General features: G+C 33.7%; 1 protein-coding gene across 1 annotated transcript in view; it reads right to left on the bottom strand.

Moving 5' to 3' along the window:
- The window catches only part of PCLO (piccolo presynaptic cytomatrix protein), a 367,203-nt gene that overhangs the window by 122,145 nt on the left and 229,491 nt on the right, over positions 1–15,567 (bottom strand). The window contains 3 exon segments of the mRNA XM_040644314.1: positions 641–731; positions 7,411–7,547; positions 12,644–14,831. Coding sequence (XP_040500248.1) covers positions 641–731; positions 7,411–7,547; positions 12,644–14,831 — 2,416 coding nt within the window.

Below are 15,567 nucleotides of genomic sequence, written 5' to 3'. Positions count from 1 at the left end.
TGTTTTAATAGTACTATATTAATTAATGTGAACTTCCTGGGTTTGATCATCTTTATCAGATAGATGTTAACATTAGGGAAACCGAGTAAAGGATGGGCAGAAGAACTGACCGTACTATTTCCTAGGAGCCCAGAATTTTCTAGGAATCTAAAATTTTTTCAAAATGAAAAGCTTTAGAAATCTGTCATACGCTTTGGTTCACATAAGAACACAAGTAAACAAACAAAAACTCAACATAATTGATAATGTTCAAATTGACATGGTTTAGGGGGACACATTCCTTGGAAGAATCAGAGATACCTACTTCCTTTGTGCGAATGTTTTATTGTTCTAAAACCAGTGGCCATATTGCTCAGAGCAATAATTATGGAGTATTATAATACCATGTATGTTTTAAAAATGCAATTAAGGAAAAAATGATCTAAATGTGTACCACTTAGTAATTTGTCATATTAATGACCATGCCCTTATAATCTTTTATGTTCAAATGTATAGACTGCTTATTTTTTTAAATTCTTCAATACACAACTTTTGACATAAACAGCATTTTCTAAAATTTGGTAAGTCATCTAAACGGAAATACAAATACGTATCCCAATCTGATATTAAAATAAAAAGTAGATTATTTGATTTCCTTTACCTGAAACTGTGTGATCCTTAGAGTCTCTGGTTATTTTTATCCTTGCATGAGGAAAGATGTAGTGCACAGTCTTCCCGTTCATCTGTATGATCTAAGATATACATATGATAAGGCGAACAATCAATGTTTAAAGACACTTAAAACACAATACACAGATTTAGACTTTTAAGTGCATTGATTCAATCAATAAAAAAATATTACCAGATTCTCAAATGATCACAATTTAAGCACCTTAACTATATAATATTATTGGTTTCTGAGTTCATCGTGATCTTCACATTTATAACCAATTACTCTTGCAAACTGATTTTCTGTGTTTGGGAAATTGATAGACATACTTAACAGGTACAAAGGATGTCTGTTCCTACAGTATACATAGACAGTGGTAGACAATGTATGTGACAACGTGTTGAGTCTCTAATTTTGCTCTGGGCAACCTAGAAACGTAAAGGTATTTTTAATTTTCAGCAATTAAGTGGTACTAGAGGAGAAAAGGCAGAAAAAAATCCTCATATTACACAGCTTTGTCACTCTAATAGGACTGCTTTATATTTGTGTTGCTTTGATTTTATTGTGGGGTTGTGCTTTTGCAGTGCATATCTACTAGAAGTTTCAATGTACACTGGTTGCTGAGGCTAGTTCTACATAAATAAAGCCTTTGCTCATTCTAATTCTTTCTGAGGCCTTCCTTTTATTCAAAGCTGTGTTACTGATGGAGTTCTCATTTACTGTTGACATTCCTTCGGGTAGAAGCATCAACCCTTAAAGCTATGGTTGCAAGCCTATGATTCCAATTCTCATTATTGAGACTTGAATATGAGAATACTAGAGATTGCATTATCTCTATTTCCCCCTGGCAAAATGAAACTTCTGAAACAAAAGAAATTAGTGAATGCAAACTTGTGTTTTGTATTTTATGGTACTTTACTTTTAAATGAGATTTGTGAGATAATAGATGATAAAAATATTGAAATATTTTGTCATATCTGTATTAAGAGGATTTTATTAGTATGAAATGTCCTATCACTTTAGAAAAATTAGACTAAAATTACAAACAAAATAAAGTTTAGTAAAGAGGCATGCAATATTACCTATTTCAGAATATGTTTAAGAAGTGTGTGAGCACTAAACCAAAATATTAAAAAGAAGTTAGAACCCAAGAGATGTTGATTTGTGATTCCCTGAATACTCTTGTGGTTTTAATGTGTAAATCCACCTGTAAGACTGTTAGAATTCTATATTAAAAGTAAAATATGTATTGAAAAATGCAAGCTCCAATTATAGCCTGTAGCTTTTCTTCTCTTCAGGAAAGAATAAGCTTAATCAGGTTTCTGATGAACAGAAAACACTCCCCAAACAACAGCAGAATCCTGTTGAGTCCAGGGATTTTATCTGAATTCTTCAGAGTAGAACTAAAATGTTGTTTGCAAGATTATGAATAAATTATGGTCAGTAATCAGTTTGTCTAGATAATTTGTACCACTACAATTTTGCAAGCCACCGAAAACCTTATTTATTTATATTCATGGCAAGAAGAGTGTATACATTTTCCCTTGATTCTCCCTGTCTTGTTTCCCCTGTGTCAGTATCTGTCTACCTCTGTCTCCTTTCTTCTTCCCTCTCAATTTCTCTCCTCTGCCTTTCTTACTTTCCCTCCCTTCTTCATCTTTTCTCCTTCTATTTCCCGTCTTCCTCTTTTATTCCTTCCTCCCTTAATCTGCATTTAAAGATCTTAATTTTTTTTTAATGAAAATTAAACCATGTTCATTGAAAATACCAGAACTATTCGATATAATTGAACTTTGCTTTGGTACTATAGATAACTAACAAAATTGGTACTATTTCATTTTAAATATCTTTAATTTCATTTTTTATTTGATAACAATCTTAAAAAGTCACTTTTTTCCACTTGGTCAAAAGTAAAGTAAGAAAATGCATTTTCATTATGCTATTCTTTCCAATTCCGTAGACTAGGGAGAAGGTGATGTAAACTCAAGTGCATTTGTTGCACAGTCTAGGAGAGTCGTAAAATTTTCCAAATTTTTCAGCAGAGTTTTATCAGCTAGCCATTATCACCTTCTAACTTGTACCTATGATCATGTTAGTAGAAGGGATGTTAGCATCTTCGTTTCCATACAATGTCACTTTCAGAACATCTCCTGGCACCTCATGTAACTTCAGAGACTGTCTATAGCTAGCATCAAGAACTAAGGAGGGCACGTATTGCATGGTGCACTGGGTGTTATATGCAACTAATGAATGAATCATCGAACTTTACTTCAAAAGCCAGGGATGTACTGTATGGTGACTAACATAATATAATAAAAAATATTATTATAAAAAAAAGAACTCAATAAATCAAAAACATAAAACTGCTATAATTATGATCAAAGTGACCAAAAATCTGTAGAAAGCAGTGGTATCTGTCTTCCATATATGAACTAGTTGGATCTTAGATTTTTTTTTCTAAGCATTGCAGGTGAATGTTCAAAGAGTTCTCCAGCAGAGGGGGTTTCAGGGTAGGTGTCACTTCTGCCAAATAAGAGTATGAGTGAGGGCAGGACAGATGTCAAGTGGTGTCCAACCTTTCCCCCAGCATCTGGTCTTGGTCATCATTGTCTTTTGGTGATTCTGTACTGAAAGAGCTATCAACTTTATGCCTCCCAGCCAAAGGATTCTTCTTCTTTATCTACAAATATTTTCATGAATAATTGAGCCTTCATACTTATGAAATAATAACACTGTGTTAACCTACCTTTTACTCATATGGACATTCATCCTTTTCCCTCTCCTAAACACTACACATGCTAGATGCAGGGAAGAGGATCCTTCTTGTGTTCCAAGTACTGTGCTAAGCACTGTATAGAACTGCGGAGGATGGAGTAGGGAGCCCCTGCCCTCTAGGAGCTCATAGACTGTGACATAATGCATGCAATACTGTTGGGAGCACAAAGGAAGAATACTTGCCCCGATGTGTGGGGAGGTGGTGGTGGTAGTGTGAGAGAAGGCTTCTTGTAAGATGGGGCATGCACATGGAGACCTAAGTGATGAGTAGAGTAGCTGAGATGAGAGGAGGAAGAGTGTTCAGGGAAAGGGAACAAGACATCCAAAGGCCCAGAATATAGAGGAAGAATGGCTCTCTCAGAGGATTTTAATGTCCCTCAATATTGCAGCTGCATGAAGACTGCAGAAGGCATGAGCATTAATGCAGAACATGGAGGCATTCGGTACTAATTGAGAAGTGTTGACCTTTATAATTACCCTGTGAGGGCTATCAGTCCTATTTATAGATGAAGTGAATAAAGCAAATCAGTATTTGTTTCCTTTCAAATATGTATACACATTATAATATATATTCAAATGTTTATATTCAAATAATATGATTTTGAGTCTAATAAAAATTCAGAAAAAATTTTCTATGTTTCTCATGTACTTTTATATGTTATTTCTAAAGCAGATAAGTTCATGTTTGAATTAATCAGTTTGGTTTTATTACTTTTGCCTCCAGGGCTTTTTATGAGTATAAATTCTTGTTATGCATAAGTTTCCAAATAAAAGCATCGGGTTTATTAGTACCAAGAGCTAGATATTACCTTTTTATGATTAGAGATGAAACAAGTGAATAAAACGAAAATGCCATTTTGCTATTCTCTCTAGACCAAAATACAGTTATGATGAGTTAATGACAAAAACAGTATCTGAAGACAAATATTAATGCAAAAAAATACCATGAATTTTGAGCTTTATGTAAATGTAATCAAAACGTATGTCATCTTCTTTGTAGCTTGTTTAGAAAAAACTATAATGAAAAACAAAGAAATTATTGTCACAAAGTTAGCATATTTGTCATTTTTTTGAAGGAGGTTGAGGATTACCACCTGGAAGGGGCACACAGTGGTTTCTGAGGCAGGCATGTTCCCTTTCTTGGTCCGTGTGCTGGTTTTATGGCCGTTCACTTTATAACTAGTTTCTACTTCTGCATATTTGCAGTTTTGGTAACTGCATGTGTAGTTTTTTGTCTGTATGTTAGATATCAGAATAAAAAATGTAAAAACCTTTTAAATGTAAACAATTACTTTTAATAAGAAATTACACATTACTTTATTACATGTACGTATAAATAATTCTAAGAAGGATCCTTACATTTTATACTTTATAAAAAAATAGCAGGAAATTCATGAAATGATTCTGAAATATATTCTGCTCAATTTTGGCATTATATTGGTCTATATTTTGTTTAAATATGATGTATTATATCCTCAGTGGGTTAAATCATAAACCTGCAGATGTTAGCAACAGAAAATTAGAATCAAAAAGTGCCATTAAGGTTATTAATGTTTCATCTACATACAATAGAATTCTAGAATATATTTTTTGAGGTGGACACAGATTATGTAAAAATGTATTCTTCAAGAATACTGGTTGAATAAATTAGTTGGACAAGACTATTCTAAATATCCATGGAAATGGCAATGTCAGAAAATAATTGAATAGGAGTTATTTTCCAGCTCTCCAGTTTATATATTTCATCTTATTAAGATTTCTTTAAAGGATTTGTGCTTTCATTGACTTAATGTAGGTTTGTGGAAAATAATAAACTTCAAAGAAACAAATGAGACAGGTAAGATATAAAAAGTAAGTCAATATAGAGAGATTCTTACAGTAAAATATATTCAAAGAAGCTATTTTCAGCTGACAGATTTATTATTCTAGTAACTATAGATAAAAAGAGGTAAATTTATATTTTATAAACATGTTCAGAATGATCTTATTAATTTTCCTTGCTCGTCAGGCTGATCTAATTGGTGAGACTGAACTATAGCTATAAATACAATTTTAATAATAACAAGGTAATCTAAGATAAGTCTAATTCAATTGTCTGATACATTTAAATGAAGTACAAAGAAATGGAAGTATATGGACATGTATATAGAGGTAAACACAGCCCTAAACCAAAATTTTTTTAAAAAATGTATTTAATTATTTATTTATTTTCATCGTAAGTGTATTTCTTAATCTCCATCACCTATTTGACCCATCCCGCCCATGTTTACCAGAGGGGAGATGGGTGGGGGATGAGGATAAACTACAAAGTTTTTAAAGATATCAAAGACTAAAACGAATATAACATAAAGAATTCCAAAATTTCTAGAAAATATGATAGCACATATAAACCAATACAGAACAACATTTTGAGATAAATTCTTTTTTAAAGATTTATTTATTTATTTATTTGAGAGAGAGAGAGAGAGAGAGAGAGAAGAGACAGAGCAGGAGGAGGGACAGAGGGAGAAGGAGAATCCTGAAGCAGACTCCTCACTGAGCACGGAGTCTGATGCGGGGCTCCATCCCAGGCCCCTGAGATCAAGACCTGAGCCAAAATCAAAAGTTGGCCCCTTAATTGACTGAGCCACCCAGGTGCTCCTGAGATTAAGAAATTCTATTTAACAGCTAGAAATTTGTCCATGAAAAGTGAAACTGCTTTGGAAATAAAATTTGATTACAGGTACTATCTTTTCAATGGTACGTATGTGTGATGAAAGTCATCTCTTTCATACTTGAATGTGACAAACATTGAAGTAAATTACAGTTAAGTTCATATGGTTTACCTATGTTGTTCAAAACTGAGTTGTCTTCTGTATCAGAGAATCACTGATCAGACAGGAATTAACGTATATGAAATAACTCAACTGTCTCTTCTAAGGGTATTTTAATGATTATGGATACACAACCTGCAAATACCTGCTCTCTTAAGGCAACTGAGGCCACAGGGCTAACCAGAGGAATCTCCCTCAATTTATCCAACTGTTGATCTCCTATGTGTCTCTCAAAATTCACTCAAGCATCACCTGATTTGTTCTAAGGTGAATACGACCATGAATTTTGTTATCACATTTATCTAACTGTGAAATTTATCTCTAAGTTTTAGTTTCACCTATAAATAGATATTAATTGGGGCACCTGGGTGGCTCAGTCAGTTGAGCATCTGACTCCTGATTTTGGCTCAGGTCGTGCTCTCAGGGTTGTGAGACTGAGCCCTGCATGAGGCTCTGTGATCAGCTGGGAGTCTGCTTGAGATTCTCTCTCTCCCTCTGCCCCCCCATCCACCACTACCACCTCCCCTGGTCACACATGCATGTGAGTGTTCTCTCACTAAAATAAATAAATCTTAAGAAAACATAAAATAAATAGATATTAATTAATAGTATCCAGTTTGAGTTTTTCTGATGATAAAATCCAAAGATAAACATGAGACAAACATGTCCATATAATAGACTCTAAAATATAAATTCCCTTCTTTCCCAAAATGAAGCCTTCCTTGTCCCCAGCTGACTTGGTTTGGTCACCTCCTTATTTGCTATTTCTTAACACCTGAACACACTGTTATTGAAAAGCACTGAAATTACCTGTATCTATTTCACCCAATATTGTGTAAGGTCTTTAGGAGCTACAGGTATTGTCCTTGTATAGCAGCGTTGCGTATATTGTACAAACTTAACTATCTTTTGGGGGAATGAATCACTTAAACTGCCCAGTAGAAGCACTACCGCTATGCTGCAATGTTGATAGCCAGGGATTATTAAATAAGGTACTCAGTATTTTAAGTTACTGAAAAAAATGTTTATGAACTTGATTGACAAAAGTCCCATGTATTTTAGGATAACTGAGACCATTCTAGGATGACTGACTGATTGACTGATTGACGGACTCACTGATTTTTTTGGCCGTGGGGGATAAATCTGAAAGAGATTTCTCAATATAGCACTTACTTGCTCTTGATGTTGACTAACTGGTCTAGAGTGGACCAATCTTTCTGGCAGTTTGCGATCCAGACCATGTCCATTTTCCAAACGAGACTCCCTGGGTTTGTCAAACCAATCTGTTTCTTCACGACGCAGATGATAGGCTTTGGAGACCAAGGAAATATCAAACATTGCAGCCACAACTAATACAGATGATAGAGGACAGCAGATGTTCTGAAGTACCAACATGCTCCAGGCTTGTTAACCATTCATGCATTTCAAATACAACTACCAAGAGGATGAGAAAAATCATTTCCAATACTATGAGAAAAATTTTGTACCATGGAATAACTTAGAAAAAAATAATGTACACACCTATTCAACCTCTCAGAGCAAAATAAAACAAAATTAAATTTTAAGTGAGAAGAAATTTAGATAGTGACTGAATAAATGAACAAGTGAATATTCCTCAGAAGTCCTTCTTTGAACCTCAACCCTTGAGTTCCTGCCTCCTCATCTCTTCTCACTACCTACACCCACCATTAAAATCTAAGGAAAATGTCGTCCTTCAGTACGGAAGATTCTGTCACTTTCCCACTTTCATATCAATCACTACTAATGTGGCTGCTGGCTTTGAACATCAAGTGAGTATTTTTGAAAACAAGACAACTCTATAACATTCGATAAATAAATGAAAACATTTATTTCTAAGAGGATCCCAAGTATTATTGCAAGGAACATGTGTGCCATACTCACCTGGTAGCCTACTATTAAAAATATATTTAGAATATTTTGTTAAAAATTAAATAATTATTTTCCATGTGGCCACGGATTTAGAAATAAGATTGAAGAGCTCGCTGACTGCTTTAAATACTTATAATGTGACAAAACTTGACATCTTAAAATACTTTTTTGAAAATGCAACCATATTTAAGTACATAATTATTTTAAATTATTCATCCCATTCAGTTCTTACTACTTCCAAAGTTTTTTAAAACTACTATTTAGTGACAAAAAAAAATCCCATTTTACCTACTATGCAGAATTTGACCTTACTATGTAAAGTTTTATTCTTTGCAAAAGGATCCCTAAATTGTGAAAAGGATCTCTGGAAATACACAGTTGCTTTCTAAATGGCAGATGGAGCAGCCCTTCTCAAATTTTCATACTGAAAGATTTGTTGATGGTGCTATCAACTTAGGCTTTCTTGAAATTCTAGCATCTACAATGCCATTCTTTTGATTCTCCTAATTCATCAAAGTTTTCTTTTTCTGTCTATGCCCTTGATTGACTTCTCTTCCAAAACTTCCCAACACATTTTTCCCCAAGCAATTTTCATTGTATCTTTGCTGGTAGGACTGGTAAACCCATAGCATATAAACCACTACTCACCTCCATAATTCCTGTGATCTTGGTCCTGTGGTCACCTCCTGTGATTAACCACAGCATTTCCCCCCAATAAATATGATGATTGATGATGTGTCATAATTTAGTCATTCTTCAGTTTGAGGAAATGCAATGTTACATACCTGGTTTGTGGCTGTATGTGCACTTATCTGATCTCTAATAGGAGATTCTAAACTGCTTGAGGATAAGACTCAGGTCTTCTTTTTTTCCCCCTTCCTCAACACTAAAAACAATGCCTTGCAAATGCCATAATAATCAATAAGTGTTTGGGAGATGAATGAAACAGAAAAATTAATCATCGACTAGCGAAAGAACTAATACCCTAATTATGATACACATTGAAAATAAATATTAATTTGTCCCTTGAACTTCATTAATATTTATACAATCTTGACTCGATCTCCTTGATAATATATTATGGTTTTTCATACTTTTAATTTGACACTAAAAAACTATAATTATGACAAAATATTTATGTAATAGAAATTTGATAAGTAAATACTAAACAAATCTATAGTGTAATCATTATCACTTAAAAACTTAATAGACTATCCCCAACCAGAGTAATACTATCTTATTTTACTTCTTACATATTCTTATTATTTACTTCTCATGAAAAAAATAATCTATATTGATTTTAATAAATGCATATCTTGGATAATGTAGTACATGATTTCACTTGAATACATAACTTTGCTAATTGCATTTGAATCACAATCCTTTAAATCATGTTTTCTTGGCAATGTCTATACAAATAAAGCAGAATCTCAACCCAATCCAAATTTTGTCAATTTGTTTCTGATTACATACTTTAATTGTCTATTATTTCTTACAATAACTCAATATGTAACTAAGTTAGGCTGTTAGGAAAATAATATGATATTTTCTGGAAATCATAAATGTAAAATAAAAGTAAGCTATTTTCAGGTCTAGCATTATTCAAAGTTATAAGAATAGTTCAATTCTATTCAGTATCAAATATTGGTTGAAAAAATTTTTTAAAAGAGACTATATTGATGCTTTTTTTTTCTTTTGGCTTGAAGTATACTTTGAAATGTTTTCAACAAAATATTTGTGTTTGTAGAAATAAATATAACTTGACTGTTTTTAGCTTAGCTTTCCTCCAAATCTGCTCCCAAAAAAGGGCTTCCTGCTCCGTACTTAACCAACATGCATGCACATCAAATTGTGAACTTCAAGCTGATGGCCATAAATACTAAGTGATGTAAATTATGCTTATCTAGACTTTACCTAAAGTGAGCTATTTCAAAATTAACTAAAGTCATATAGAACACATCTGAAAAATGTTCTTAGAGTCTATAAATTAGAATTTAATCGAATTCAGAGAAAGCACACAACAATTTGAAGGCAATTACATTTCCTTTTGTCTACTCAATACTAAACAGCCTGTTGGAATGTTATACTTCTCAACGTGATCTTATCATTGAATTACAGAGATATATTTGGTAAAAATTTATTTAAAAATTCTTAGTATTTCATGAGTTCACAAATTAGTTATGTAATTAGGAAAAATATTTTCTACTTTTTCCCTTAATTACCCAAGGAATCCAAGATTTCAAAAGAAAAGCAGGCCATTGCTATACCAGAAGAAAAGTAATATTTTTACATGATTTAAAAACAAACAAAAAAAAGTAACATCTTGAAACACAACATTTAAAGATAATCACTACAATTCACACACATAATATTACATATGTAATTCAATTTGTTATGTTTGTCATTTGTCTAATTCTATATCTGTATGTTCTTCATGGCTAAATTTCTTGTCTGGTTAATTTTTAAATATGTTTTAGTTTAATTGTGTAATTTCATCTAAATTTCGCTTTAATTATTTTTTGATATCATCTTCATACATTTCATAATTTTGTATGCTGCATGATGTCTCATCATCTACTTTATGAAAACAATGTTTTTCATACATTCCTTGATGATTAGAAGTTTACACCATTCAAACATATAAATGAGAAATAAAACATTTGGTTACTTTTATATGATTGTATGTAAATAAATACCACATTCTGGAATATCTAGAAAAATCTAAATGTCTGGCACCATGTTGACAAAATATCCATGATGAATAAACAAATTTGTCAAATTCTCTCAAATATATGCTTCATGCACACACACACAGCCTTAGGTGTTTAGTTATGCTATAAACCTATTAAAGTTTTTGTTTTATCTTGTTATTTTACCAATATGATTATTGAAGAATTTTTATTCCTCTGCAGCAATTGTTTTATATGTATAAAATGTGTGTAAAATGTGGATTGTGAAAAAAACTAAAGAAAAAAACTGTTTCCACATATCATAACTCTTATTTAACTAGAGAGATTCAAACTGACTAAATAAAAAAATATACAAACAGTGTTTTATTAATTGAATAATTATCAATAAAAATGGTCAACCCAATAGCCTGTAGAGAAGAAAATAAATCAGAAAGGAACCAGTCTTGGGATTTCACTAAGAAGAGGAATCTTTCCACTTTCAGATCCAGCAACTCATTTTAATCCTATTCAAATCTAGATTTGAACTTCTAAAATCATATTAGTGTCTAGATATAGAAGTAGAAGGAAAATTCTTTTCATGAAAACATATTTTCCTGTGAATCCTCAGAGAAAATGTCAGATTTAAAAGGGGGGTGTTCATGTTAGTTTAGTGCTCTGCAGTCTTCAAAGGCATGAAGTAATAATATTTTTATTCAATGAGAAATATTTTATTTCCAGGACTCAAACCATACCTACATCAAATGTAAACCATAGAGGGAGAGAAAAAAGAGGACAAAAGTCATGAGTCCTGCTGGCATGGAAAGGACTCTATATAACCCTTTAACTCTCCTCCCTTGTCTTTACAATTATATTTAGAGTAGATAATTTTCTACAGTCCTATCATTCTATATGATTAAACAACAACAAAATTATCATAAGCCAGTGTTCAGTTAAGGTATATACTTGCCTTAAATCATTTATTAAAAAAAACAATTAGCAAAACAATTTAGGGCAAAAAAATGGGATGATGCAAAAAGCAAAGCCAAGGAAAAACCAAAATAGGTACACCAACCAGGAGGGCTTCAGCTTGCTAAACTTACAAAAGTAGTGAGCACATTTTTGATTCTAAATCTAAAGAATGTTTTCTGTGTACTGGTATAATTATTTTTTGTCAATATCATATTTAGTGCTAAGCTTTCTAGTATGCAATGCAAAATGCACAAACTTGTCAATTACAGTATTCATAGTGAGAGAAATAAAAATATTAATCCTTTATTTAAGGAGAATTATAAAATTCTATATTACGCTAATATCAGGGATTTAGCCAAAGATTCTCAAAAAGAAAACATTCTCTCAATTAATGAACAAGGATATCACAAAAATAACGTAAATAATTTTCTATTACAAAGTCTAGCAGAATAGTACTTAATGACTCTAAGTATTAATAATTTCAGAAACTGAAAGAAACTGACCAATATACTTAGAAATGCATTTTAAAAAAATAAAAGAACATACAATGAAAAACTTGCCAACTATGGATTTAAAGGATGACCATATTTTATTGACACAATTATTGATAATGGTTTTAGAAAATTGGACACCAAACAAGTCAAGCAAACAATCAAGAAACACCAATAAAAGAATAAACTAAAAAGAAATAAAGAAAAGCATGCTAGGAAATCTATACACAAGATCAAATTTCCATTTACAAGAAATAAAATTGAAGGAAACATGCAAAAGACGCACTAAGAAAAGTAGAATACATCCTTGGAGAAGGAAAATTAAACATGCAGAAAAATAAGAGTTTGAGTTTTGAGAGTAACAAGGTAGTTTGAGGCCCAATTTACCTTCACTGTCTGACATGGCATGTTGGAAGTCATCCATGATGAACGCTATGTCACGGTCATAGCCTCGAGTTCGTGATTCTTCTCTCATGTGTTGCTGAACTTCGGGCAATGAGTGACTTGATCCAAACTGATCCCTGGTGTCTGCAGATATTGGTGGAAGGGGTCCAGCTGCAGCCCTGGCCATTCCCATTGGCTGGCCAACGGGACTGAGTGGACTTTCTTCTTCAGAATTCTGGGCCACAATTGGTATTCTTCCTCTACTCTGGCTAATTGGTAAACTGGTCGGCTTAGTTCTGCCAGAAGGTGATGCATGACTAAAGGAAACATCTAGAGCTTCAGCCTCTTGAGCTTTCAGTCTTAGGGAAGAGCTGGAAGAATCTCTTTTAATTGATAAGTCAAGGCCATAGACTGAAGAAGGTCTGGAAGAAGGTCTGGACCTGCTGCCACTGCTGTATGGCTTATCTGCTTCATCCTGCAAAGCCGACCTTAGGGTATTTCCTAAAGTGCCCAGCCCTGTACCAAGAGATGAGCCCATAAATTTCTGTTGGTCTGTAATATTTTTTCTGAGGCCAAAAGTGATGTCATCTTGAAGAAGCCTTGCTCTGGAAGAAATGCCACCAATAGATGAAGTGCTAGAAGTCATATAGCTTGAATAATCAGGTTCAAGATCTCTACTTTCTTGAATGGGTGAAAATTTTGACATTTTAGGATCAATTAGTGATTTCTTATGCTTTGATTGCTTTTGATAAAGTATGGCTGCTGGTAGTTGTTTTGCTGCTTGTTTTTCAAGTGTGAGTCTACTAATGCTGTACTTTTCAGATTTTGGAAAATGTCTATAGCCTGTATCGGCATGGTAATAATGGGAAAGACCAGCAAGGTGATCTAAGCTCTCTGCTCCCCTACGGAATTCTTGTTTAATCTGATGTTTAAGAAGCTTTAGCTCATAGGGATCTTCCATGGGATCGTCCTCTGCTTTCACATAACTATGCAATCTGGAGGAAGTCTGTAAAGGTGCCAAGAAATCCGTCACTTCTTGAGACCTACGTGTTTCAGTGGATCGAAGGAGACGATCTGTTTTTGACAGATCCTTTTCATGAAGGCTAAACGCAGTGCTTAATGCTGCTGTTCCTTTGGTAATCTCTCCAATGTCATCAATTAGGACATAATTTCTTGGGGTATGATGGTCAATATCTGCATAGAAAGAATCTGCAGATATGCTTGATATTGGACTGCTTGCCATGCTACTTCTTTCCTCCAATCCTATTCTCAAGTCTAAGCTATTGTACTTACTCCCAAGATGAGAAACAGCATATGTATTATCAGTAGAAACAGGTGCTATCATCAGGGGTTGGTTGCGAATCACCTCGTAGTTTGAAGTTATCTTGGGCTCCAAATATAATGTAGTTTGCCGTGGCTTTTGTTGTATCACCATCATCTGTGATGGTAACGGGTAAGAAGGTTGCGGGGTTGGTGTAGGTTGAGCTTGCGGCGTGAAGGACATTGTTGCCACAGCCTGAAATGTTGGTTGAGTCTGATAAGGTGAAACTTGCTGATGGTACAAAGTCTGTTGCTGAAAATGGGACTGCTGGGTGTATGGGGTAGGTGCTTGGGTTGGAAGAGCAGGGGAAGAATATTGGTATTGTGTATAAGGACTCGTAGGAGGGACTAGCTGAGATTCTGTTTGGGTTTGTGGTGGTATAAACTGGCTGAATTCAGTTTGGGGAGCAGTTCTCGGTCGCTCTATGCCATGTTGACTTTCTATTCGGGTTGGTCGGGTGCTGCTCACCTCACTGTCAGACATGTAATCCCGATCCTCAGCTACTCCCTGGAGGTAGGCTCGCTCTCTCTTTTCTCTCTCCTTTAATAATGCCTCTTTCCTCCTATTAATTCCCATTTCCAGATACCGTAATTTGGCATCAATCTCCTTTTCTTCCTCATCAAGTTCTGCTTGTTTCTTTCTCAGCTTTGCAGATTCCCTCTCTACAAGGTCAAGCTCTCTGTCTATATCCTGGAGAATCTTGGCTCGTGCCATTGTGTTGGTTCTGCAGATCCTCCTCCTGGAAACTGTGCCCATTGTGCTGTATGTTGACTGAGTGCCAGTGGAGGTCTCCTCGGGGGGTGGGTTTGGCAGAGTTCTCTTAACTTTTTTCTGGGTGCCAGAGGGTGTCATAGTTTGAGAACCTTTTGTCTATAATTAAATACACAAAAAATAGAACTTTACTAAGAAAGGGGAAAAAAGATTAAAAATCTTTGTAACTTACATTTTAAATAAAAATGATTTCATGTATGTTTTAGCCACGACAAAATAATAAAACAAAATTTAATATATTATTTTAAGTTATTAGTCACAAATACAATTCATTGAAAAATAAATTTTCCTTTCCTGGTAAGTTATTTATTTATTATTATAACTTCTGTAACATTAGAAGTGAATTTTGAAATTAAGCACAGAACTCATTGCTACCCAGGCTTATATTTCAGTTAGACTCTTAAGAGAATTCTAGAAACTCATTTTTCATCCTGTTTAGTACACATAAAACTATTTGCTAAGTGTATGACCAGAGTATTTGTGCTAGTGCTCTAAAATTAAAGTTATAGTTGTTGAAGATGCACATTTACCATTGTTAAATTCAATTGTTTGCTTCTATCTTTTCATTCCTACTTCTCCCCCTACCCAAGGGTGGCTGTCATTCCTATTCCAATCACGAAATATTTTGAAAGAAAAACTTTAAATCTCTAATGTCTTTTTTCACCAAAAAAAGAATAATCTGACTGATTTTCTATTTAATATTTCACATTTTCATGACCATTTGAGTCTTATGTTTTCTTTCAACTTTATTATTCTATAGTAATTTTAGTTGTTCTTAATGTTTTAGCAACTTATACATGAAGCAGAGGGAACTGACTGCAATAAAAACCCATTG

The sequence above is a fragment of the Ursus maritimus genome, unplaced genomic scaffold (genome assembly GCF_017311325.1).
Source record: "Ursus maritimus isolate PB19 unplaced genomic scaffold, ASM1731132v1 scaffold_3, whole genome shotgun sequence".
Classification (NCBI taxonomy): Eukaryota; Metazoa; Chordata; class Mammalia; order Carnivora; family Ursidae; genus Ursus; species Ursus maritimus.
Note: the sequence above shows the minus strand (reverse complement) of the source record. Positions and strands in the feature narration are given on the sequence as shown.